Raw genomic sequence first — 27,666 nt, 5'->3', positions numbered from 1 at the left:
AGTTAGTATTACACTTTGATATTCGTGCGCATTAGAGCAAGTAGCATGTTTTAGATTTAAATTTGAACGATAATATCCTAAATCTAACAGTCAGACGAAATGGTTATTTCAAGGATACAACTAATCTTTTACAACAAACGATCCTTTAATAAATATAATATTGTTCGATGATCATAAAATCAATACTGGAAGCAATGGAGCAAGAATAAAATGCCATACAGAGTTATAAAGAGTTATTCCATTATCCAAACAAAAGTCATATGTGATCAACTGACAGACGTATATAAATCTACGATCGATAAACAATGCCTTTAGCTTAATTCAAAACTACGTGGTAACGGGTCAATATCACCATGATTAAGTATGAACACCATCGTCAATGGATGTGGTTTCATATAATTCCAATATAGCAGACCAAGAAATAGATAAGCTATAATTGTTTTTAGAAGACATCATACTCACTCTGTCAGGTAAAGCATATGCCTCTCTCTTTGAAGGATTATTGAAAGGAGAAAGCCAACCGTGGCTCTGGAAACAAAAAATCAGACAAAACAATGGCGTTAATGAGAATATTAGTGAACTGTACGGGGAAAAAAACATGTGGGAAAAATATGATCATGATGTGTAACTTACTTATGATCTGCGGTCATCTTCTTCTGATCTTCAAGGGTGCGTATGAACACAAGACAGAAAGATTCATCAACAAGCAGGGAGTAGAATTGTTCCAAACTCTTGGTATGACCAGTATCTCTCTGGAAAACGCAAAAGGACATAACACTGAAATAGACCTGGTGAGACAAATGCTACTTCAAACTGCTACCATTACCACGAAAAGGGCATTTGCTTGCTTATTGCTAGCTTTGTTGTAACCAGTACGACAGCGAGCAAGTTATGTAGAAGCTGCAAATGGAGTATATATACGAAACTTTAATACAAAGGTTTATTATGAGTTGGGAATAGGCAGGGAATTAAAGTTGCATTTTCCTCGAAGAGGTCTCCAAAACTTTCTGCTGTGCAGTATTTGATTATCATCTCTTTGCAAATATGTAGGTTTCCATTTGAAAAACAATATTTTCTTTGATAACTTTAAAATTTCAATTGTTAACATAATCATTTTGCTAACGTGTTGACACACGTGAGCTAATGTCGTAGCGATGTCTGTTTGTCTGTCCGTGTGTCTGTCTGTCTGTCTGTTTACACAATAACTCAAAAACGGTTGAACAGATTCAGGTCATTTTGCTGGACAGGTAATGTATGCTAATTGCAAGAGCTCATTAGATTTTAGTTTGCGTGGCTTGCATATTAATGAAGTTATGAACTATCATTTTTTTCATAAATGGTCACTATGGAGAAGACAATGACAGTTTCGACATACATAAAGGAATACTGCACAACATTTCATGATACTTTTCAAAGATGACAATCTCAGAACATTTTTATGATACTGTGAGTGTCATGTTAATTATCTGCTCATTTGCATATTTAACGACTCTTTGTAATAAGCGATATTACTCCAAAATTCCTAAACAACATTTTAATGATAACTGCTACAAATACTGATGTGATAAACATCTACCAGTACTGAGAAGCGTTGGGCAAAGTCAAGTTAATAAATAGCTAATTTTCATATTAATGAAGTTTTATAGTAAGTCATATAACTCAAAAATAACTGCACCAAATGTGATGAAATCTGCTGTAGATACTGATCCGACAGATTTCTGACTGTGTTGTGAAGCATTTAGTAATGTGAAGTTAATTAACTGTTCATTTACATATTTAATGAATTTTGTAATTAGTAATATAACTCTGAAATTATTGCACAAATTCGGTGAAACCTGCTACAAATATTGATCTGATAAATACCTAATTGTCGCGTGAAGAACTGAGCAGTGTCAAGTTAATAAATAGCTCATTTGCATATTTAATGAAGTTTTGTAATTAGTCATATAACTCTGAAATAACTGCACCAAATTTGATGAAATCTGCTGCAGGTACTGATCCGACAAATATGTGAATATGTTGTGAAGCATTTAGTAGTGTAAGTTAATTAAGGTTCATTTGCATATTTAATGAAAGTTATAATTAGTGATATAACTCTAAAATTAACCGAGTTATTGATTTGATAAATATATAATTGTCGAGGCTTGAAGCACTGATCAGTGTCAATTCGGATAGTCAAGTTAATTAAGGGTTCATCTGCATTTTAATAAATTCTGTAATTAGTGATATTACTCCGAAATTACAGTATTAAATATAATGAAACGTACTACAGATGTTGATCTGATAGATAGGAACATGATAATGCCATGAAACATGTCAAACGGCCGATTTGTATATTAAATGAAATTTCGTAATTACTGATTTAACTCCGACAGCACAGTGCGAAAGTTGATGAAATGTTGTACACATAATGATCTGATAGATATCCGACTGTTCTGTGAAGCGTAATACTATGAAATGACCCTGTTGTAAATCACATGAGCACATTATCTACGGTGTCAGGAGCAAGCTTTTTAGCTTCCCTACAGAGCAGCGACGCAGAAAAAATGGATTGAAGCAGTCCGGAGAAAATATTGGCAGCCTAGTCAAGACTCTCGGCTTTGGATTTGATTACAAAAAAACATTACGCCTGAAGCCGGATGCTATTCCAATACTTTTTTATTACCACAATATTGATGAAGACAATTTGAAGGCTCCTCGTTAGGCAAGTTCTCGAGCAAGATCGGAGAGGTGTACGATACCGAAAGACCGCGCACAAAGGTTCATGCAGAAACGTCGGCGAGAGGAAATTATAAGCAGACCTGTCCGATGTTTCCCTTTCCTTATCTTATATTATATTATAGCTTTGTCAATACCAGTGAATTTTGTGACGTCATATCCATACATTATTACTGATAATGTATTCCATTATTCAGCATTGCGGCACCACAGCGAGCATAACAATAAGTTTTTTGGGGGGAAACGAAAAAAGACTGCGCATTTAAAAGGAGGGAAAGTATCGGATAAACCATGTAATATACAAAACGATAAATCTTGATAATGGTGCACATCAATATGATAATGTCTTACAGTACGATTTATCAATTTTTTTGTCCTCCCGCATGCACTCGTCGTCTGCTCTGTCTGGCTCGCGCCCAGCATGCATTCCACCTTCCGATACGCTGGTTGAACGACTACGTTTGTTTACAACATGGTTCGCTTTGTTGCCGTACAGGTTAAACAGACCTCAGTACGTTTGCAAACTCCTAGACGGTACTGGGTTTGACACATGGCATATTATGTATGTCAGTGGCTATGTAAACGATGCAAGCGTGAAAGGCCACTCGAACCAGCCGTAAACAGGCCAACAACGGCACCTGTCATCAATCTTGACTGGAAGTGTTTGCTGGGTCTCGGTCCAAGGTCAGATACTGCCAACAATCATGACGACCGTGGTCTCTCCATTGATCTATCATCTCGGCCACCTAATACTGATGCACTGACTGTAATAGGAGACAACTTTCATTTATCTTTTTTTTTTCTCGTTGTCTGTGGTTTCACCTTGCCTTGTTTACGATATCGCGACGGAAACCCAGTGTGTTTTGTCAACTGCACCTTTCGAGCACCCGTTTACGTCAAGTTTTCTCGTTCGCGGAAATAAAGTAGTTCTTCTCAAGAATCCATCAAAAATTAAATTTATAGACACAATTATTAATGAAATTTAAACATTTGAATATCATTGTTGAACTCTGTTGATATCGTTTGCAATGAATGCTGTACTACTAGCGACATAATAATGATCGTATTGATCAGCTGATACCATGCAGCTTGCTGATTATGCTGATGTCGATGCATGAACATTCCGTTTCTTCATGTCTGGCATTTCACCGTGTCGGCTTTTTGAATGGCATGATATTTAAAGGTGATGTTTCAAGTTCGATATAGACGGTAGGGATGCAATTATTTTTCATTTCCTTCGAAAATACATCGTTTTTAATTCCAAATTGAACCGTGAAAGTGCTGCTCATTTTTTGTGTGTTGAACGTGCATGTTCAGTGCAGTGCAGTGTGGAGTGCGTGTAACAGAGTCAGGGCTGATCATGCCGGACGACGCTCACTGGCTTCAAACTCAGTTTAAATTTCCTTTTTTATTCGTTTTCTACAACTACAAATTCACTGGCATTGCCAAAACTATAAAATAATAGCAATAATGCACCCCCTCCCGGCCCATAATGGACTCAAGCAAACTTTGCACTTCATAATGTACTCGGCTTTGCCTCGTACATTATGTCGTGCAAAGTTTGCTTTCGTCCATTATTGGCCGGGAGGGGGTGCATTATTGCTTAAATATTATATAGGGCTCAGCCCCTGGTGTCGCGCAAGAAATTTTATTTGTATTGATTTGTGATAGAGGCAGAAAAGAATAAAAAAGAATTAATTGATACTTGCTGTATAGGTTGGTACGACAACTATGCTCAGTTTAACCTCTGATGAATACAGTTCACGTACACAGTGTCATACGGATAACCTGCTGATATAGATTTTCTGCAATGTGTAAAAATGTTAGACAAAAATTGGCAATTTTTACCATGATCACTACCTATTGTGTTTAACAAGGAACGTATTGTGCTATCAATATCGTTGCAGTAGTAACTGCACTGCACCTGCAAGCTGAAACTATAGCGTTCCGTCTAAAAACTTGCAATTTTTGCATCTAATTATTGACACAGAGGGCGCTTTTCTAAGATTCAATCCCAGCATTCTTTGCGAATGTTCTCGTTCACATGCACGACAATTTTCTCTCTTTTTCTATTTTTTAAGGCGTGATAGTAATATTTTGTATCAGTGACAAGGTGGATAATTATATTTATTGGCCAATTAAAGAGATATATTTTATTAATGGCATGTTATAAAATAATACTTTGTACATTTCGTATTTGTTTATTTACGAGCACTCAAAACAACATGGCGGCGCCCATGAAAATGGGTACACTTCCGGTTACTCGCATAGTATATTATGAATCTGCGCATGCGTAGTCAGTAAGCCGCTGGCGCGACTACTATTACTTTTAACTGCGACACTGGCATTACATTTTGTACCATTGTTGATCGCATGTACAATTCAGTCATAATTTTAAAATAAAATTGAAATTTTCGCGAAAAATCAGACCTCAGTTGTGCTTAGCTTTTAGAACTGCAAGTTGTTCATAGTCAAGTGATTGTACGGAAAGACAGTCCTTCCTGTGACAGAAATAATAATTGTATTTTTCATATTTACAGTAGGTTAGACCGTTATGTGATGAAAGTGATGAACATTTTAATAAGTTTAGAGCCCAACAATCCTGCAAAATTAGGCTCGTTTGGCATCGCCGGCACTTCAATGTCGCAGCGCTGCATGCTGCGGTTTAGAACACTGGCCGCAAAAAGTAGCAAAATGTGTGACCTGAATGCGCCAATTTGTGAGAACGCGTGGTCGCCCTGAAAAAGGGCCGTTTGGTTTTTGATCATCTAATGATCAGATATATACTGCTTCAGTATCAGGCCATGGCCGGCGAAGTATCCCCAACATCCCGTGGATGACATCAATGTCCTAGTTCAGGGAGTCAAGAAGTTCCTGCATCCCGAAAGCAGTCTCCTTAGCCTTCGTGACCGGAAACGGGATTGGAATACTTCGACCATGTCGATCCTAGCCGGCGTCGCTGGCAGTAAAGATTTTCTAGCATTGAGTACCTCGATTGCTTCAACGCGCTAGTCAGGTGTCAGTAGGCTCGACACCATAGTGAATGGTATTCTTATCGTGTGTGCATGTGTACAGATTCATTTACAGAGTTGTGCGCTTTTCATTTTCAACCCTTGTCGTTCATATTATTCAATTAAAAAAAGAATGAAATATTGATAGTTTTAGGCCAGAATACTGTTGTACTCTGGCTAAGTCTTCGAGGTCTGAATAATCTGAACCGTTTCGCGCTGTCACTGAGAGACATATTGTTTGGCCCATAAGACGTCACTAGACGCCCTCTGATGGCTAATTTGAAAGTCCGAATATCTGTCCCTAAGGCGCGTTCTACTACCTTAAAGATACGTTAAAATTTATATATGGGGAAAGAACTTACACGTGAAACCATCTTAACAGACTTCGCAAACGTTTCATACAAGTAACTTACTTGTAAACGTCTATTCAACACTGGGTTATCAGCTTGTCCGTCACATATCATGTTAGCGGTGTAATTGAAAAAGTCTAAGAATGGAAGAACCATAGCTGTAATAAAGCATATCGAACGGTATTTTAATTGTACACAACCGTATTACATGTAGAAGCCAAGTTTTTGTACACTAATATCACCAATCTATTTCATTATATATAAGTCCAAAAAAAATATTTTTTCTGCTGTTATTAAACCTGTAGGTGCTTTCATAAAAGTGACCAACTTCGATATGGTTGACGGTAACTTGGGATTAAGCGATTGCAAATTGATAACATAACGTTAGGTTTATTTTATTTTCACTTTTATTTTTCATACAGCAGCGAGACAACATGAAGTAAAATAATGCGATAATTACCTTGTCGTTTCCTATTGTCCATTTCCATCATTTCAAGCCTGTTTTCAGCTTTACCTATTCCACTGCCAAACGTTTTGTTCCGTAGGTAACATAATGCAATTGTCATGATAATAACGATGACAAGCGATATGGCAAGGGCAGCTGCAAGACCTACATTAACCCCTAATATTGTGTGCATTTCCACTGTTGTGTATTTCAAGTAGCCAACGAAGAAGCGTAAATTCCCAACTTCGATCTAGGAAGGAAAATATAAATTTGTAAATTATACGATACATCAGCATTCAGCGTGATTTGGGGAGTACTTATTTTGTTTTTCAAGAATCTCAGAATGGCAAAGTAATAGCACCTCTTTAATCACAGATTATATACTTACCATGGCCTTTGAACTTTGAGATCAGAGTCACTTATCTATCGATTGAAATAAGTTAGCTCTTAGGAGTCTTGCTTCCCCTCCTTTACTACTCAAACTTGTACTACTATAACTGTGACTCTGACTATGACCACTAAATGTTCATAGTTTTCGTTGAATGAAGTAATATTCATACTTACTCTGACCTCAAAAAGGCCGCTTTCCGTTAGGTAACCCGTTTTGTTTAACCCCCTCGGAATGTTATCTGGAGCAACACAGTTCAGTTGAATGTCTGATAGGCTAACCACTTTGCACTCGTCTTTTCCAATGGTCACAGATACTTCTCTTGCCACGGAAGCTAGGTTCAAGTTTTCCCCCTCAATGAAAGAGAAATTCATGGGCATGATGTTGATTTTGGTAAACTAGCATTCTGGTTAGATATTCACGGAATTCCTGCACGATGGTTCCCGTGTTTTAGTAGAATCTGAAGCTTTGCAGCCATTTGAAATATGCCAAGAGATAATTTGCATAAGGGATAATAGCTTGACCTATTTAGCGATATTAAGTGTAAGAATTTCTTAAGCGTCTTGTAACATTTTCTGTATTTAGGTGGCAAATAATATCTCCAACGATATGGGATTCTGGTTAGTGTTTCCATACAAATAACGAAATAACGAAGTTATCATTGGGATTTAATTGATGTTCATTTATGTTAGTTACCTCAATGACCAACTGTCCTCCAATGTAGTCTCTAACGTTACCTTCTTCAGTAAACATGTAGTAGACAGGATCATCTTTAAATTTGAAGTCCAAATCCGGTTGCAAAACAACTGCATCCATGATGAAGCCTACTAAGACTTGTCTGTCCACTTTTACTCTTGATAACTCAACGGGCGGTGATATGCAAACCATATTGTTAAATGAGTGCACCAAACACGGCTCCTGTGTTTAAAAGTTTCATAAGATATCGTTTTAGAGCATCCGCAATATTATACACATGAAAAGGAACTGTTTATTTAAGAACTACCCACTAAAAATCAACCTGTAAATATTGTGGCCATTTAATGTGTTATGATATATTTGACTAAAATGTCAAACTGTAAATATTAAGGCCATTTAAAGTGTTACGATGCATTTTAAAAGAAACAGAAAGTAAATGATAAACATTTTTTCTCTTTTTATTCACATTTTGATTAGTATAAATATTTCACGCATGTCAAATTGAACAAATAATGACACTGTACTCACAGAAACAAACAGCTTTCCAGTGTTGACAAACATTTTGGGCTTCTGTATCGATGTGAAGTATTGACCAGTGACATTGATCTCACGTCCACCACTGTATTTAATATGTACATGGAACAATTGTTAAAATAGAACGACGAAGAAGTAACATGTTAACCACTCCATGTAATTCCACCTTTCTGACAGTAGTACTTTTTTCCATCTTGAAATGACTCGAATAAAAACATTATAAATACAAAAAAATAGAACGACGATGGACTAATTCTGGATACATAAATGTGAATGTACCATGTTTTACTACTATTTATTGTTTATGCCTTTTAAAGAATCATAAAACACCATCAAGGTTGTTTCAGTTTCGGCAGATCACACAAATATTTAGAAATGCCTTTCAGGTTGTGGTTGTTCATGATCTAGGACAAAGGCATAAACTGATCGCAATACCCTGAAACTGCCGTAGAACTTACCTGATCATGCTTGTCGTAGGATAAAATGAACTCACGTATGGGTCATTTGTGAAGACGAATGTCTTGTAATCAGGTGCGAGACGTTCAGCTTCATCAAAATACATCGACAGTTTTGCAGAATTTGTGGCATTCGTCATGGTTGTTGTGCACAGAAGATGGGTTTCATTAATAACGCCCTCCATCCTATATTAGCAGACAAAAATGAAATGACAATGTATGGACAATCAAGTTCATTTCGGTTACTGTGAGCGTAATGTATAATTTATATGTAATATTTAGAACAAATGTATTGCAAAAAACATACAATGTTCAAAAAGTTTGGGGTTTTATCTCCTACGTTCGAAATGTACTCATTTTGCTGTTGCTTAATTACTACTGTGTAGATTTACCACACTCAGTTTTTACACTTTTCCGGGGTGCATCGAAGCGTCAAAACCTATTGGTTACTGGAATTTCATAACTTTTGTTTGATCAGGTAATTGGGGCAGGAACTTAATCAAATTCACATATGTATCACAGTTAACGTACGTGTCTATGTGACAAGGCGATACACCAAAGTATGCTTCGATGCTCCGACCAGCATTCACATAATTCCCAATAATGCTAACACTTGTTCCTCCAGATTTTGGCCCGATCTTTGGCGTGAAGTCTACAACGTCAGGATCCTAGAATTTGATACAAAATATTTCCATACATTAGCTATATGCACATATTCACTGTTACTGTTACATGTGTAAATCACACACCTGCGATTGTAACAATCAAGTATGGACAGGTTAATATAGCAAGAAAAATTATATGTAAATGGCGTTACATGTTTGTCGTCAGGTCATCTCTTAACAGACGGAGGATGTGTGTTGATGTGGGTCTAGATTAGAAAGATAGGTTTCGAGAAAACTATACAGAGTTTGACAGCAATTCCTGAATGACTGAAGTGTAAATAATATTTCTTTTCCAAATTTTATAGCCTGATAGCTTATTAATATAGCTTATTAATATCAAGTCCTACAACTTTCTCATGATACGGGATTTCTATAATCACATCTGTTAAATTTCGTGTTATCATTTAAAAATATCCTTTACGTTAATAATGAACACAATGGGAATCACAGCACTAAAAATTCCCAAGAATATGAGAGACCGGCAGTTCCTGTTTCTTGTTAAGGTAAACGTTTTCAGGCAGTTGAAAAAAAAGTTTCGTAAGAGCGTTTTAATAAAGTTAACCCTGTTTTCATGTGAAATGCAATTCAGAGATGTCATTTTTCAGAGCTACTTTTGCTGTATTAGTTGACAGTTATTTAATAATTATGATTGTGGCATAGATGTAGTATGTAACATACTCTATATGTAAATCGCTGTCGATATGTTGCCGTTTGTATGGTTCCATCATTAGCTCGGACCTGTACCACAATGGCTCCTGATTCATTTGGCAAAGAGGCCCCGGTGATGCATTCAAATCTAGAAAAGAAGAGTTAAAGTCACAGGCAATAAATTGTGAACGACAAATTGACTGCGCATGTTACATGGGTTCTTGGACAGTTACCACCCAGACAAATACTCTCTGGACATTTACTCCCGGCTAATTACCACCAACCATTAACCACTCGGATATTTACCCCTAACACTCTCTATAACGACAACATTGCTTTGTCGAAATGATGTCAAATGGGAAATGATAATAAAGAAGGGTGCCGAAGCTCGCGAAGACTGTGTGAACATCTTTTCTAGGACTGTCTACTGCTGGGTGCCACATGATTTGCCTTATACTATGCCTAGCGAGTGTTTCTATACACTTTAATTTTTACGCTATGCCTATCAACGCCACGCAGAGTTGTCTGCGGCTGTCAGTTGAAATGTTAATCTTGAACTTGGCACTGTATGTCTAACCATTCATTATATATTAAATTAATACTACAAATGACATTAAAATAACAACTATATGGTATTAATGTACATAATGTATCTATACGAATCATTTTATTGGCTTATGCTAACCTAGCCTTGACCCTAACACTAATCAACTAATAATATTTGTCTCTTGTTCCATTTTGTCTTATTTTAGTCAAAACTAGGTTTGCGTCGAAAGTTACACACATTTTCATGTTTTGCGGTAGAGTGTGTGTTAGATGTTTCATAACATATTTACTAATTCCTTCATTACAAACATGTAAAATTCACTCCATAAGGCTGTTAAAATCATAGACAGTGTCCATGCTATGATAAAGCAAAGTTGAAACTGTTTGAAAATAAAGATAATGAATCAGAGTCCTTTAACCTAATTTAAGAGAGGGCGCAATTGTCCGGGCAGTAAATGTCTTCTGTTGCATGTGTCTGTGTGGTGAGTGTCCGGTAGTAAATAGGTTGGGGCGGTAAAATGTAGGTGACCAATGTCTGGGGACTAAATGTCCCAGGAGTAACTGTCCTGTTATCGTTACAAGTAACTCTGTACGGAACCGTCAACTTTATCGTCTTTGTTAAAAACGGAAAGTTAAACTGTATATGAAAAGTATATTTCAAAGAAAATAGATTAATAGAACAGAGATTAGTCTAAAGACATCAATTATATCGAAAATATCTCTAATTTCTCTTATTCGTAGCTAATTTGAGTGAAGTAGTTTTGTTGTTTTATTTTTCTTTCTGTTTTCTGATCAACTAGCTGCAAATACATATCAAGTAGCGAATTATTGTAGAGCACTATATACTTAAATTACCTTTTTGATACTTCATATGTATTGCTATGCAGGGTACAAGGTGTGTGTGCCACAGTCACACTTCTTATATCAGAAGTACGTGTACCTAAATCTGTACCCATGATTATCATTTGTGTTCTGCCTTCATGTGGTCCTGAGATAGGAAAGACCTGCGGAGTAAAGTAGAGTATGAAGTTACGGCGACAATCGTACATTATTGATATACAAATAACCAGTCATCAAGTTATAGAACGAATAAACAGTCGCCCTCTACTTAAAACCTCAGAGTCACAAAATGAATAAACAAACAGAAGTCATAACCATTTGTAAAACTTAAGCGATCGACTACGAAGAAAGTAGGTTTAGAAGTTTAAGAGGTATGGATAGAGTGTTGAGCGGTATGGATAAAGTTTCTTAGGAAATATATCTCTCGCAGCAAACCATGTACTCCTTACTGATACTGTTACTGCGGTTCGGCCATCGTTAAACCTTATGATTGACCACTATTGAACTTCATAGACTTTGTCATGAGTTCCCTACAGCAATTGGGTGGCGTACACACTTACGTCAGTAATCGTCGGGAAGTCACATTTGTTCGAAGTCCCATAAGGCCACCACTCTGACTCGCACATGTTTTGCACCTCACAAGTCCTAGAACCTGTACACCAACCGCAATTCAACAGCAGCCGTGTAGATATTTCAGATAGACATTCACTACAGTCACGCCGATTAAGCGAACAGTCGTAGAGAGTCACTGAAAGAAGATATGAAAAACTTAACGATGCAATATCTTTCTTCACGTACACATACCTGATGTGACTTTCAATATCATTAAAACTTTTTGTTTTGTGCTCGATTTCTTGTAAAAATGACGTACTTTTGAAAAATAAAACGTACATACACTTAATCACAAACATAGAACATTATGCAGAATAAAGCATTTAAATTAATTTGCACTTGCTAACCATCCTGGCGACTACTGAGGCTCTGAGTCAGCAAAAGTAAAAAGTTCACACATTCAAATGAAGGAGTCATACTTACAGAGCACAGTAGCCAAAGATATGCTCTTGTTGAATCAGAAGTTGCAAGTTCTGTATTGTAAGTTATTATTCTTCTTCAAAATGGTAAACGAATACACAATTTATCTATTTACTTATTTGTTTTATTTGTTTGTTTGCTTGTTTGTTATTTTGTTTAAAAGAAAACTTTTTTACTGTAAAACATTTCAATACTTACCTATGTATCCATGTATGTCATCAATGATAAAATTAACATTCCACTTTAAAGTCAGGCTAACATTCTTTTCTTGATGCGATTCTTCGTATGTATACTGATAAGTAAGAGGAAAATGACATGATTTATTCAGACCGTTAGTCTGTCTGTCTGTCTGACTGTGTGTCTGTCTGACTTTTGTCTCGATTTTGTTTTCGAATTGACAATGCTAAAAACTATAAACGCGTGTTCCTACCTTTGCCAAATTGCAGGTCACTAAAGTAGTACTCTGCCTTGTAGCTTCAACTGTCTGCAGTTTATCTTCAATTATAAGAATACATTCGTATTCGCCCATGTTCTAAAGAGTTTTGATGATAACATATGGTTAGGATCATGTAAAAGCCGATATTTGGCTATCTCTGTAAAACAGTTAAATGTTTTATTACCAGGATAATTTCATCAAAATCTTCTGGCAAGAAATAATGTTATTTTTCGATGTAGTTTTTTCCAAGTTCGTAATTGTTATTCAATTGGGAATTACTGTGACAGTTCGGAGTATATTAATCAAATCTGTGAGTAGCTTTTACCGACCTTATTATCGTAGATGTTACGCGTTCGTAGTCGTATTTCTGTTGGCAAATTTACTGGAATCAACACTTCACCATCCTGCATTTCCAGCTGAGGACAAAATGTTGACCCTCTGATACGGCTGGCAATAAACGAGTTCTGTAACGACAAAATTGTCAAATATAAGTAACTATATGCACGTGACATTGGAACGCCATATGTGTTCAGTCATGGTTAAGTGGAGCATAGCAACTTAAGCTGCATCGACTGAACTTGATTTACTTCAATGGAAAAAAATTGCATACAGTATCTAGATAGTCTCTCCTTTATCCTACAGGAACTACTTTCAAATACAGCAATTAATTTGTTACGTTAGTGTTTATATCACTATAATGATGCAAATAAGTGCTACCCTACCGAATATTCTTCATTAAGCAGATCTCTAAGTTACTATACATAAATGGTTAGGATTGTGTGACACGTTGTCTAAAAGCAGTTTCTTTTGAAGATCTTTTTAAATATATTCTTCAGAAGAAGTTAACATTTTAATGCGATAAAACAATAAACATGACAAAAAAGGCAAGGAAATGATACCGGGATAAACCTATGCAGCATCTTCAGCCTGAAAATTCCTGTACAAAGATTTCTGTCTACTTATCTAACAAGTGATGACCATCGTAGGTTAAAATTTGAATTTATCTGGTGAATATTTATCTCCATTTTAGTCTGATATGATATTTAAGTGGGTTGTTTTTATTGCACATATTCAACTTTCCTAAATGTATGAATTAGCATTGTTTGGTGATTTTCACATTTCTTTCAGTACCATACCTTCTGAATGCTTGTTTTTCTATTCACCTGATACCTTTCAGCAAACAGTATATCTCCATTTACATTAGTGGATTGCAAAATGTCTTAACCCTCCTATGAAGACAGACTCTGAGTTTGAAATATTTGTAAGTATTTGCTGTGCATTGCCCATGCCACCAATGTACATTAAATACTTAAAGGATAATAAAATATTTTCTGAAGACAAATATATTTCCATACATGCTAATCATTCTTTTGATATTCTCTGACGACAAACATATTAACATAGATGCTAATCATTCTTTTTATCTGCTCAGATTGGTTGCCTACTTCTGTTAATAATCGCAAACACTGTCAGTAACTTACATTTAGTCCAACTATAGTCGATGAGAGGTCATCATTAGGACACGAATCAAGGTAATGTGTACACCTGTTCTCAAAGACGCACCAGTTACAAGCAAAGTCACCGGAAACACATTCAGTACACCTTTACATAAACGAAATTATTGTGACTTAGAAATCAAAGCAACTACTGAAAGTGTGGACTCAGAATCATACTTAGACACCTTTTTCGAAATTAGAAATAAAATACGCCATATGCAAAGCTTATGGCAAAACGGATTATTTCAATTTCGAAATTGAGTAATATACCATCTGCTCCAGCTTTTGGTGTATACATTTCACAGCTTCTTCAATACAGTAGAGCTTATAACTCTTAAAAAGAATCAAGAGTCAAACAAAGTCGATTAGAACAAAAACGTTAGGCAAGGATTCTTGGAAAGTAGATTGGTGAAATCATTTTACAGTTAATTTCAAAATAGCTTAGAATTACAACGTGCTTGAGTGATAAGAAAAACGTTTCTGACGATAAAAAGTACGCGACCTGCATCCATTACAAATGTTGTCCTACGGGTCTATACAAATATTGGTGTTGCCTGCACTGAACATGTACTGTAAGTGAGAAAAGTGAACGCCATATTTGGTTAAATTGTTGCAAAATCTACCAAAGGATAACTTTTGCAATGAATGCAGTTATTTTCTATCGCCAGAAACGTTTTTCTTATCACTCAAGAACGTTGTAATTCCAGCTATTTTGAAATTCACTCTAAGAAGTTCTGTGGTAGATCTGGAGATGTTGTATATCTGTTTCTCATATGATGAACTACAACATACCTGGCTTTGGCTAACAAGAGTAAGTTGGTGGTTTTCCTAATACACACCAACATTGTCACATTGGGTCAATTTTGACGGATGTAACATGTTAGCAGAGTATATTTACCCATTTGTGACATCTAGGACCACCACTACTTAGTGGTTGAAGATGATCCCATAGTTTTTATCATTTTCTAGTTGTTCCTTGGCTTTGGTACACTATGTTAATATTTACCTGGAATGATACTCGTCTTTAGACCTGATTTGACTTCTGCTTGTGAGGTAATTATATGTTAATTATATCCCATAACATTCTATTCCTGCGAATCCTTAACAAATTTTCTGATCGTGATTCATTATCTGCATCTCTGAATGTCGACTTCCCGCAGTAATTATTTAGATCACAACGAAATGTATTCAAAGGCGACAGTTTCTTTGATATATGTAAATTTATTCAACAACAACAAATGAATGGGTTTGACAGTTTGTGGTTCATGCCATTGTACCGACCTATATGAAAGATATCACGCATGTACAGATGATCGCTTTCTTAATCTTACTGCATATACGAATTGCAGTTCGATTTTAGAATTTTAAGAGCTTTTTCTTGAGACCATAAATTATTATACTTACGAGGTGTGTGCTGAACAGTCATAGATATGAAAATCTTTATCAACAAAATCTATTCCCGTCAGTTGGCTTCTTATATACAGCTTTGTTGTCTTGTGGTCTGGAACGAATCAATAATGTAAAATTTTATGCGACACTTATCACTTATACGTTGTTAATGTTCCTTTACGTGATCCTGTGAAACTATCATTAATAACTATGTCGTCTTTTATAGTAACAAACTTTCAAGAACCATGAATTTTTCAAACATGTCTTACCACTCATAGAAACCTACCTCCTTCAGCCGGAATCGTTGGTAGGAGATTTACTGGTGGTGTGCCACAAGTCAAATTTTGTCCATTTTTTATTGCGACTGAGTTATAAAAACTGTCGAAATTGCAAAGATAAGTGCTACCTTCTGGTAGCTCAACCACATTCAAAGTTATCTGAAAAAAGTAAGGCATAGCGAAATATAAGTATTTTTATTTCTCTGAAGAACAACCACACAGTTTCTTATGCTCTTCTAGTCTAACGCAGGTGACTATATATTACAAGTCCATTAATCAAAAGTATTATCTTTAAATTCGCTGCTTATTCTGGCTGCATCTAGATACCTCCACTTTTTCATAATATTCGAGGATCCGCGTTACATTTTGTGGAACATCAACATAGTTCTAGTATAAATGCGGAAAGACGTTTTTATGTCGAACTCTCTGCCCAAAACAAATCCTGGGGAAACGTTTGTTTCTCACCTGATTTACCACACCAAAAGGGACGCCGTTTTCAGGCTGTATTGCCTTTATTTCAATACACATGTCCCCGTCAAAGGTACTTATCCATCCGGACTCCATAATCGACGTTGAACAGTTGGCAATCGTAGAGCACCTGAATGCATGGACATATTATGATAAACAATGACATAGAAATAATAATTTCTTCTCTAAGTCAAAGGGTAATCAGTGAGAAACAATAATTCAGTGTTTGATTTTATGTATTCGATACGAGATTCGTGTTCTGACTGCGCAATAGGAGAAGCAAATACTTCATCCATAACACCATCAATATTTTTTTTAAACTCATGCCATTTTTCTTTCGTGTATGAAAAAGTCAAGGTTCTGAATGTGAATATGCCACCGTGCATGTAGTAAAATGGATCATTGCCGATGTAAAAATGCTGAAATTAGTATTTTTTCAATAGATCACAAGGCAGCAAAAGGAATTTCGTCTAAAAAGCTAAGTTCGGTGATTTGTCAAGTTTATTCCCTCAAACTTAGGAAGGAAATATTTTCAACCAACATATCATTTCATAGATCTATACGTATTTTGAACATGGGTGCAAGTTCCCATTGAATCAGAGACTACATATACCATATTACGTCACATACGTAACAATAGATTATTAAACAACACGTGAGGAAGTTGTTGCCTGTGTAGCGAACGCAGATCAACAAACTCTCTGCTTTATCAGGTGCAACGGTTTATTATATATATATATATATAATATATATATATATATATATATATATATATATTTATTTATTTATTTATATATTTATTTATTTATTTACTTATTCGGAAATCCTAAGGGATCAAGTCCCCGTTTACGGGTTCGACAAAAACTAAAAAAAGGTTAAAACCACTGAACAAGCCAGCACTAAAGTATTTACAAAACTAAAATCAAGTGTAGAATACACACAGACAATAAAAACAAAGCAAACAAATCAACAAGAACAGCCATTAAAATATAACACGTCCAATGTCAGACTTAAATGAATCATTAAAAATATCAAGACATGCATTATGATTATTACGAACTAATTCATTAAAATTGATCATACATCTATTGTGTCGACAAAATTTTAAAACATTGATACGGCTAGGGGGTGGTCTGAATGTAGGACAGGTGCGCAAAATCTTGCTTTGATAAAACGTCCGGTAAATTATAAAACCCAGTTTCACACTTGTGTATTAACATTATGTCAAGATACGAACGATGTTGCTCCAAAGTCGGTAATTAAACATAGTATAGAGAGCTTCATATTAGTAAGCATGATATCAAATATGAGTTATAAACACAAATATTTTATGAATTTACGTCGAATATTTTCAAGTAATTCCACAGCTGATTTTTGCCAAGGGTTCCAGACAACAGAACCATACTCAAGACAGCCCTTTTCAAGAGAAGTATAAAGAGATTTAAAAGTTTGAACCTGAGTAAAATTTTAAGAGTTTCGTTTTCTAAAAGGTTTATTTACTGTAAAAGAAATATGATCTGAGAAAAATTAAGTTTGAGGTTAAAAGAACTCCAAAATCTTTAACTTTTTACTTTTTACTGTCTATTAAGAGTGGTTTCTAAAGACAATAGTCAAAATCAATTAAAACCCTCTTGTTGGTAAAAGAGATCATAGAACACTTTTTGACATTGAAATCGAGTTTCTAAGATCGACATCAAATGGCGACTCTATCAACATCTTCTTGAAGTTTTAACAGTCTGAAATAGTTTTAATAGGTCTAAAGATTTTGGCATCGACTGCATATAAGAGACATTGTGAATCTATACAAACATCTGGCAAATCATTTACATAAATACTGAATAACAATGGGCCGAGCAGTGACCCTGGGGTACACCCGATGATACTGTGCCCCACTTAGAAAAGCGATTGTCAATAACTACTTTGTTGACGGTTACTTAAATATGATTTTAACAACTGTACGTTGAATTGATGGGATAAAAATGTCAACCTCATGAATGAGAGTTTTGAAGTATTTGAACTTTCATGCTAAGTTTCTCGAAGTTGTCCTACGGATGCCACTAAAGCCACACAGGATCAATACGACTATGTTTCACTTTACCTATGTAGTACTAAAGTTACTGTCCTATATTCTGCAAGATTTTGCGAAAGAACGTCGCTATTTAAAAAGTATTACCTCTTTTCCAAAGTGCACCAACCACAATAAGGATCCATAGAATCGAAAACAGGCTTCGCATGTTGTATACAGTCCACAGGCCTCTACCTTGACTTTGTGGATCTAAAAATAAGTAATTGTGACATTTCTAAAAACTTTTTCGCCCAAGAAACACTTTAATGTGACATTATATCTTACGTTGGAACACAACACGTCAAGCAGACAACAGAGTTTCCGTCATTATATCTTACATCTTTGTCAAATCAAAGTACGGGCATTAACACTAATAGAGTACCTCTAGAGTAGTTTCTTTTTTTCAGATATTAAAACTAAATTTATAAGCACAGTATACAAAAATATACCTGATATAAAGGCGGGCAGTTACCCCTTTGTAAAAGTAACACAAAATAAGCTCGGGCCGGGTATTTACAAAATATGGTAACTTTTGATGTTTAATTCATTACGGGCCTAAGCAACAGGGCCATGTGCTCCTATTGGTTTCGTTCTAATTTCTTCTTCTCCTTTAATTCTTGTCAGTAAATTCTTTGTCACTAGCAATCTTAAAAACACCGCTTGCATCATGATTACGAAACTTCAAACCTTGTTCGAGGGTAGGTAGGACTAGTGCATGGGACACTCGGAATTGGATTCTATTGATCACCTGATCAGGGGGTCATATTGAATTTTGTTAAAATCCACAAAAAATCATCTTCTCAAAAATAACAGAGCAAGACTTAGTGCACTTAAAATTCCTTGTGTAGAATGTTCCCATTTGGTCTATTAAAATTCACCAATAAAATCGTGATCATGAGGGGTCATGTATCCTTGGCCACAATGTTGATTTTTAAAAATTGCAATGAAATCTACAAAATCTTCTTGTAGGAAACAAATGGACATTTGTAACTGACATTTTACTCATATCATTATCAGTTGAAGTACTTGCAAGTTTGCAAAAGGTACTTGAATCGGTCATCAGGTTGGCTACATTGCCAATTACGGAAAATCTTGATAACCATAAAGTAGTATTAACAATCTTCCTCACTTATAACCAACAGACCACTATACATCAAATGGTAAGTACAGCACCACAAATTTTGTCAATTTTGGATGACCTTGACCTTTATCTTAATTTTACGTGTTACGTGTTATGGTCATCTTAAGCACGTCAGCACTCTTCTCATTACGGGAAAGCTCCATTTACTTAGGAATACCCTACTTCCCTAGAGGATCAATTTCACAGACCTCCCTTTCCTACAATGGCACCAGCTGGATTAGATAAACATAACAATGGAACATTCACACCTTGGGGGATTAAAAGTCTTCTGTTTGTCACCCGAGTTGGTCAGGCAAGGACCCGGGTTTCAGGTACCATGCAAGTTGATACAGTCTTCCCCTAATGTAGGGCACGGAATTCAACCAATTTTTGGTCTATAGATTTAATTTTACATTTGTTTATTCTACATTACTAGAGTTTTCATAAAATCCACATAGTGAATATGCTGCCATGTTAGTTTATATAAGCCCATTTCTACGTACTGCCGTTTTAAATTTTACTTCTCCCTACAGCAAACACACTGTGAACAACATCAAATCATCAGTGTTCGACTTTGTAATCTCTGTTCCTCTAGAACAGTCATTAAACCTGGCATAATGGCTGTCCACGGTAATTTCTCGCAACAATCAACTATATCTCGATGTTTATCATCTTAGAAAGGTGAACAATATCAATTATTGCTTTTGTGTTGCTGCTTTCAGAGAAATGTTGTTTTATAATTTTAAGGCAAAACTTATTTCATTTTGATATCGAGTGTGGACGATGTAGAATGTACGTACACCATTTACTAGAAAAGGACGGTGAGAAGAACGATTGATGTAGTTAATGCTCATGTCGAATGTATTATACTACACAGTGTTAATTCTTTGTGCTTTTTCTTTGTTTGTTGCTGTTTTGTTTTGTTTTGTTTTGTTTTTTGGATATTTTTGCTTTGTTTTTGGCGGTTGTATATGTCTAAAGAGCAGAATTTAAAAAAAATCTATTGGTGGCAAAAAGAATGATCTCGAAATGTTCAACTCTGAAAATCTGAAGTGGTAATGAGAAAACCCGTAACAGCGTCGATAGTGAATGCTGTTGGACAAAATTCGATCATTTATATTTGACTAGTTCTTCCTTTTCACACGAACAGGCCCTTTCACACATGTGGTGTCATTTTGATATCTTAAGCTAAAATCATACTTATTATCAGAGCAATCTTTACTTCCCTCATTAGAGTTGAATAAATACTATATTTTCAATAATATTGATACTTACACTGGAACTGGTCAGTCGATAGAAATGCGTTTGATCCAAATCAAAGAAGATGTCTGATTGGACCAAAGCTCTACGTTGTTTGAATTCAAGGATTTCATATGTGTAAGCGAAGCTGTCATTGATAAAATGAAGCTGAGAGGCAAAAAAATATAAAACGTTCATTTGCAAAATGCAAAATTGATACAATGTACAATTACAGATATCCTAAAGCTGTTGCGTATTTACATGGATTAAAACTTTAAATGGATTAAAACTTTAAAAACCATTTTCGTAAAATATAGTGAGCAATGTTTGTCGTGATAGATAATCAGAAAATGAATGAAATAGTACAGAAAGATTTTGATTTACTAGGCGCTTTACAGGATATATGCATTTTAATGCAACTTTATGAGAGTACCAGAATCTGTATTATACAGAGATGAGATACTTTGTAACAACAGGCGATACATCTCCAAAAGGAGTATTTTTTATATAATAAGTGTGGATATTTAATATATCATAATTATAACATATTCTCTTCTTAACATTTGGCGTCGGGTGTGAATGAAAAAAAATTTTATAAAAGGTGTCATGATGATAGATTTTTGTCATCAAGAGGCACTCATAATGAATATAATGTCAGAAGTTTCTGACTATTTAAGATGGTCACATTAAAAGGCAGAAATTAATTAAGTTATTAATGTTTTAAAATTTTCGGCACATTTTTTGCACACGCACGAATAGATTACATCGAAAGAAAAACTGATGTATGTTTACGTCACTTTCGATTGAATGACTGGAAATACCATTTCTAGTTTCAAAATACCTTGAAAATGTGGCTTCGCTTGTACCCAAGAATCCAACAGTGTGGTATTCAATGATGCTGACAGTTATCGATGTAACATGGGTACTTGGATAGTCTTCTACTGCATGTCCATATTGGTCGTCCACTCCATTGGCATACCGATAGAAATACAATGCATGGCATTCGTGTATTCCCCTCATGAAACGCTGTAATTTAGAAGGGTGAACAAAACCTATAAACCTCCTCCATCAAATGATTCTTAGGCCGTAACAGCACAGTGTAATTGAGAATTTGTTTTGTTTTTATACATGGTCGGAAGCTCGTTTGTTTCTACTTTTTGCAAAATGTGATCATTATAATTTCTAAAAGCAACCAAACTGCCGAGAACATCAACAGTAGAAAACATACAGAGAGAGAATAAGTGGAATAAGTGGTCGTTGCGGGATTTGACACGGCTTGTCTACAGTATCATCGCGTAGCGCAGTATAGACAGGTCGTGAAGGCCTCAATAAGCCTTACTAATTTTGATCTTGCAGTCTTATTATAATTTGATTAAATGTAAGCATCAAAACTAGAAATGAAACATCAGAAGGAGGACTATATTATTGTAGATGAAGGTGTCGGTCAGAGGAGAAAACAAACTTGTTCAAAATGCTCGTAGAATTTTGCTTCTCATAATTTTATTCTGTTCTTTAACAATTGAATATTTTAAATAAATCCAATTGTAGTAATCTGTAATATCAGTAGCCAGTATATTGGAACAAAATGTCAAAATTAGTCATGGTTATCACCTCTGGAGGAGCTATTATTGGCTATTTTGTACTGTATATATTTTGAATATTTTTAAATATAAATAGATCCTACTGCTTTCTGTAAGAACGTTATTTTCATTAATGTTTTAATCATGGTACATTATAACTGCAAAAAAGTGATTGAACCAGAATAGAAGGCACTCACGGGCTCTGAATAAGAGCAAGAAGCACCTTGAATCCAGGTGGCAGTACGTTCTGGTACTCCGTCGAGGGACATACATCCTTGAGCAGCGTCTTGGAAGGCTCTCTCAATTACACTCATTTTATACATGCATATTGCAGACTTTGTGGTCGGTGTCGGGGGATCATTCTCACCAACAGCAAACGTGACAAACAAGACTTCTTCAGTGTCAGTCAGTGTCAACGACTGAGTGAGATCCTGACCAGGTCTGGTGAGATAAGCTGCTTGAGCAAGGTTGTATGAATCATCTCGGCACCTCAATGTCACTTCAGTGTAGGAATTGAAGTAGAGCTGCTCTGCCCTCTGGCATACACGAACAAGCTTTGAAATGTATTCGGAACTTGATAAGAATGTCGGTTGAGTTGTCAAAAGTAGCTGTATCCGTTGTAACTAAATCCAGAGACGTACCTTACAGAAAATCCCTGAATATGTGATGGTATATAGTCTATATCAATTCTTGTAATTCCCAAACCATTGTCAATAGTTTCAAATGTGTTATACCCTTCAAGGATTCTACCACTCACAAGTGGGTACCCAGGACCCACAGACGTACTTGTTGTACCAATATATAGTAACGGCCTACCAATGTGATAATGTGGAGCGACGAAACCAACAGTTGACTCGTACGTATTATTCGCAACAACGTAAACATAATTTGTCTCGATAATAATGGTCAAACTGTACAAATTTCTCGTCTGACAAGTACCCAGGTAACCACCACAGGTTATGAGGTCACTATAGTAGTAGTTGATTGTCAGTAGTTTATTGAACTTGTCATGTGCTTCGCCATCTCGATCATAATCTGGTCCTGTTGTTACGTTGACAATCAACTCCAAGTTTTCGTTTAACCTGTACAGATGATTTATGCCACCGATATACACATCGCCTGTTTCATTATGTACGATCAAGTGGTTGAATCCGGCAGAGTTATCATCGGTGAAATTGTTCACTGCGTAGTATTCCCATTCGATGGAAGAACATGGGCTTCGGCACTTGAACACAATTAGTCTCGATCACCAACACCAACAGTAGGAGAACAGGCATATTCATGATTTACTTGGCCCGTAATAATGATTGTACTACGACCTACATAGATAAGATATGAAATTGTTGAATATTCGCTTACACATAAATTGTGACCCTACCAACAGTAATAGTTGCCGTTTGGACACAGACCGTGCATATGTAAGGGGAATAATTGTACCTGTTTTAGGTTTTAGGTTTCATGGAAAATCTTATTCACTGGTGTCGTTGCACGCTTTAGTCTTGTAAAATTCGAAACTAGGCACAATTTTACTCTACTTCTAATTAATCATTTACAAGTAATTATCGATTACATAGCTCTTCAGTACTCAACTTTAGTTTCAGTGCATTTTCGTTTTGAACGTCGGTCCATTAAAGCATAGTAAATAATCAATCAAAATAAAAGGTTGGTGATCTTGCCCTGCCATTGTGCTAAATGATTAAATGCTGTAAATGTGTGTGAACGAGCCTTATCACTGTTACCGGTTTTCAAGTTGAATTCTTAGTGATCCAGTATTTCCACATTTTACTAGGGGACTACCCAGGTGCCTCAACATCCTTCACGGTCCCCGATTGTCCATGGTAGTAGGTTGCTTGTGTAACTTTGTCAAGGAATTTGCAAGCAAACTTGTTCGGGACTGGTCAGTGTCTTCGGCCTGAGGCGGTGGATCCATGGGGTCATCCTGGTTTTAATTTTGCTAGTGGGGAATCATCACGTGTTTGAAATAGTCCATAGGGAGTCGGTGTGTCTTTGAATAAACACACGGGTTAAAATTACATAATTTCTACTGAATTGTGCATTTTATGATGATTTTAGGACATCTTACATGAAATGTCTTACAGAAGTTAAAGTCAGTGATACACAAGACAAGGAAAAGTTAAAGATTATAATTCACCAACATAATATTGGCAAAATATGAAAAAGCATTTCTTCGAGAAAAGAAAGTTTTTATAGGCACACTTACAATGATTTATACCTTGCTATTGTGTATTGTACACCTGTTTTTTCTTTGATTTCTGTTTTTAATGTAACATATAAGTCCATTGGGCTGGGAGGATTCCCTATTCTCACTGCTACTTATATGTAAAGAATATGTAATTTTGACCTCATTTCATCATAATAATCTATCTATCTATCTATCTAACTAACTAAAAAATTAAATGCATTATATCAACCACAAATTGCATCTTCAATTGCATTTTGGGACTGCCATTCGGGCTTAATGTATCAGAGACTGTTTTGCAAAGCATAGGATGGTTTCAATCGGGTTCGAACTCACAACGTACGGTACCCAATCACCTAGAAGAGAAAGCGACAGACAAAACCGCTCGGCCAAATCCCCAATCTCAAAAAGATTGGTTCAATAGTCATCATTATGAAATCTGCAATTTACGTACAAAGTATGACAAATGTCCCTGACTCTTTCATCATAGGAACTCAGGATGAGAAAGCAACATGCACCAATAGTTATTGCATTATACCAGTGTATTGACGGTGTAAATTAATTTATCTGATTTGCAGAGACATGAAAATGACCGTGCTGTGTTAATGATATACCATGGTGATATACCACAGTTCGGTACCTGTTCAAGTGGCTCTAAATGTGAATTTACTTTCTTTGTGCAAAAAATAGAAAAAAACGGCGATTTTGTAGAAGTGGTATAGCAAAGAAGTGATGAAGTCAAAATCGCCGTACGCAGAATACAGACATCTTGTGATTTAGGCACTGACTCACATGTAATGTTCAAATAAAACTAAATTTCCACTTCCTTCAACCATTTTCACAATTTCCGACTGCTTAGTTTTTGTGTCCGGTTAAGCACAGTGGCGGCCAGATATTAGGGTTAGCTGACCAAAGTGTCTGAACGGAGTGAGCGTAAGCGAGAAAAGTTCCGACAATTTGGTCATAACTGTGTAATTAATGACCTGTTCCCACATAGGTATCAGTTTGTCTGAAGAAGCGTGGATAGAGCTAGCATGCTACAATGAGAGGGAAATGGAATTAAAATTGTGACCCTTCTTTTCAATCATTTCCGCTAAGTTTCAAAGCCCCAATTCCTAACTCTTACCTCCGAAATAATTTATCACACCTTTTAGAACGTAACTTTTGACATCATTTCCATAAGTACATATTAGTACACAACTTTGACGTCATCACTTCTTGGCATGACACATTGTGCCAAAGAAATTCTTTATTTTGAAATAATTTAAAAAGTGAAAAATAAACATCGTATCCTCTGTGTTCCGATAAAACAACAACAACAACAACAACAACAATAACACTACTGACAGAAAATCATGCTCTTCCTTTCATTTTTTTAAATGCCTGGAAAGTATTGGAAAATCCAGAGTTTAAAAATAGTCATCTGCTACACACATGCTAAACGACACGATATTACTCCGTTTTTAATCCTTAAATGAGGGCCAAAACAGACAGCAGTACGGTCGGTCAAGCCAGCCGTAAATCGACATCTCAACTCACCGCAGTTGCATAGAAATATCAACGTCATGCAGGACAGAGAATTCAACTCGTCAAGAAACTTATACAAAACATTTTTGAAACAGTTCAAATACTCAGGGTTGAATAGCGTTGACCGATATGTAAGGTACAAAAATAACTGAAATCCGTTTGGAACGAAAACAAATATCCTTCTAGGCGTCGCGTATATGGTTATGTCTATGTCATGTCATCGAGGTTGAGATCGCTTATTCAAAGTTCAAAGTTGACACTGTTTTTGAAATGTGTGTGTGTATTTGTTATGTAAATATTTCTATTTATTTCATATATTTTTTCATATATTTCATGGTTATGTAAATATTTCTATTTATTACATATATTTCATACATAAGTTACATACATACATACAGTAAAAAATTAGGTCGACCAGCGAGAGACTAATAGAATCTCACACCCCCAAGGACCTGGGATCAGATTTCTCACACGAGATGGGGATATTTTGTCTCACACGAGCCGCAGGCGAGTGTGAGACAAAATATCCCCAACGAGTGTGAGAAATCTGATCCCAGGTCCTTGGTGTGTGAGATTCTTTTTCTCACATGACCACAAAATGCGTTAAATTCACATTGGACATGTACAACATTGTCCAAAATCGTGACAAGTCTGTCGTCTGCCACTGTACTTTGACCTGCTTACTTTGTAGTTCTGGTCTGTGAGTTACTCGTCGTGCCATTGGATAACATTTTGCGCGTGGAACAAAACAGACTGTTATCATCCAATCAGAGCTCGTGTAATATTTACTGCAGAGTGTGGGACGGTTTCTGAGAGTGTGGAATCGATTCTTCCCACACTGTCGATCCCGCACTCCCAGCGGCCAGGAATGTGAGAAAAAATACTCTCGCTGGTCGATCAAATTTTTACTGTATTATTTTCACTTGCTGCAGTTTTAGCCCTCTTTTGAGGTCTTTGTAATTTTACATACATACATACATACATACATACATACATACATACATACATACATACATACATACATGTTTTTATTTCCTTTTGACTATTGGGTCACCCTGTTGTCGAAAGTCGTTATTGGGTCACCCGGTTTTCGTATTTTTTCCATGTTGTGGTCAGCGACTTTGATGTCCGTAAAAATACACCCCACATTCCCCATGCCAAAGAAACTGACAAGTCCCTCACGCTTACTTTCTTATTTTTGTCACAGCATATACCAGAGGCCTCTTTGTGAATAGCGTGCGATGCAGCAGATAGTACGCGTAAATATAACAAGTTAAAAGTTATTATCATCTTTGTAACACAGCATCTGAGCGATCGAACAGCTACTATCTACGTATCCTATGGGACTGTGATTTAAACGGTATGTACTTTCGCTGAACGGATTTTACTCATTTCAGTGTACGTCAAATTTCTCACAATAAAGTCTTGAAAGGTTCAATTCCAAGTATTGTCGACACAAAGTATGACATATGACATATTGATTTATTTTACTTAATACTTCAAGATGGATAAAAGTACAAGAACAAAACAGAATTAACAA

General features: G+C 36.0%; 3 protein-coding genes across 3 annotated transcripts in view; all 3 read right to left on the bottom strand.

The window, feature by feature from the left end:
- Positions 1 to 27,666, bottom strand: part of LOC139134795 (plexin-A1-like) — a 206,224-nt gene that overhangs the window by 8,051 nt on the left and 170,507 nt on the right. The gene's annotated exons all lie outside the window — the stretch shown is intronic.
- Positions 1 to 27,666, bottom strand: part of LOC139134796 (plexin-B-like) — a 96,518-nt gene that overhangs the window by 8,391 nt on the left and 60,461 nt on the right. The window contains exons 3-8 of the mRNA XM_070701856.1: positions 7,609 to 7,830; positions 7,089 to 7,265; positions 6,540 to 6,774; positions 6,143 to 6,237; positions 634 to 752; positions 463 to 528 (exon numbers count right to left, since the gene is read on the bottom strand). Coding sequence (XP_070557957.1) covers positions 463 to 528; positions 634 to 752; positions 6,143 to 6,237; positions 6,540 to 6,774; positions 7,089 to 7,265; positions 7,609 to 7,830 — 914 coding nt within the window. The remainder of the gene's footprint in view (positions 1 to 462; positions 529 to 633; positions 753 to 6,142; positions 6,238 to 6,539; positions 6,775 to 7,088; positions 7,266 to 7,608; positions 7,831 to 27,666) is intronic.
- LOC139135997 (plexin-B1-like) lies at positions 7,919 to 12,038 on the bottom strand. Its single transcript, XM_070703817.1, has 7 exons — positions 11,857 to 12,038; positions 11,312 to 11,460; positions 9,941 to 10,058; positions 9,129 to 9,265; positions 8,601 to 8,783; positions 8,137 to 8,227; positions 7,919 to 7,930 (listed from the first exon to the last, which is right to left on the bottom strand). Exons 1-7 carry the CDS (start codon positions 11,920 to 11,922, stop codon positions 7,919 to 7,921), a joined length of 756 nt encoding a protein of 251 aa, XP_070559918.1. The 5' UTR covers positions 11,923 to 12,038.

The sequence above is a fragment of the Ptychodera flava genome, chromosome 6 (genome assembly GCF_041260155.1).
Source record: "Ptychodera flava strain L36383 chromosome 6, AS_Pfla_20210202, whole genome shotgun sequence".
Classification (NCBI taxonomy): Eukaryota; Metazoa; Hemichordata; class Enteropneusta; family Ptychoderidae; genus Ptychodera; species Ptychodera flava.
Note: the sequence above shows the minus strand (reverse complement) of the source record. Positions and strands in the feature narration are given on the sequence as shown.

What these genes read in the sequence shown, in the direction of transcription:
- LOC139135997 (XM_070703817.1), bottom strand. Translation starts at nt 11,922, where the DNA reads ATGTGCGAGTCAGAGTGGTGGCCTTATGGGACTTCGAACAAATGTGAC. An exon ending in GACAGCGATTTACATATAGA is followed by an intron (nt 9,266 to 9,940) that starts GTATGTTACATA and finishes ATCAAATTCTAG; the next exon opens with GATCCTGACGTTGTAGACTT. An exon ending in CCTACGACAAGCATGATCAG is followed by an intron (nt 8,228 to 8,600) that starts GTAAGTTCTACG and finishes TATTAAATACAG; the next exon opens with TGGTGGACGTGAGATCAATG.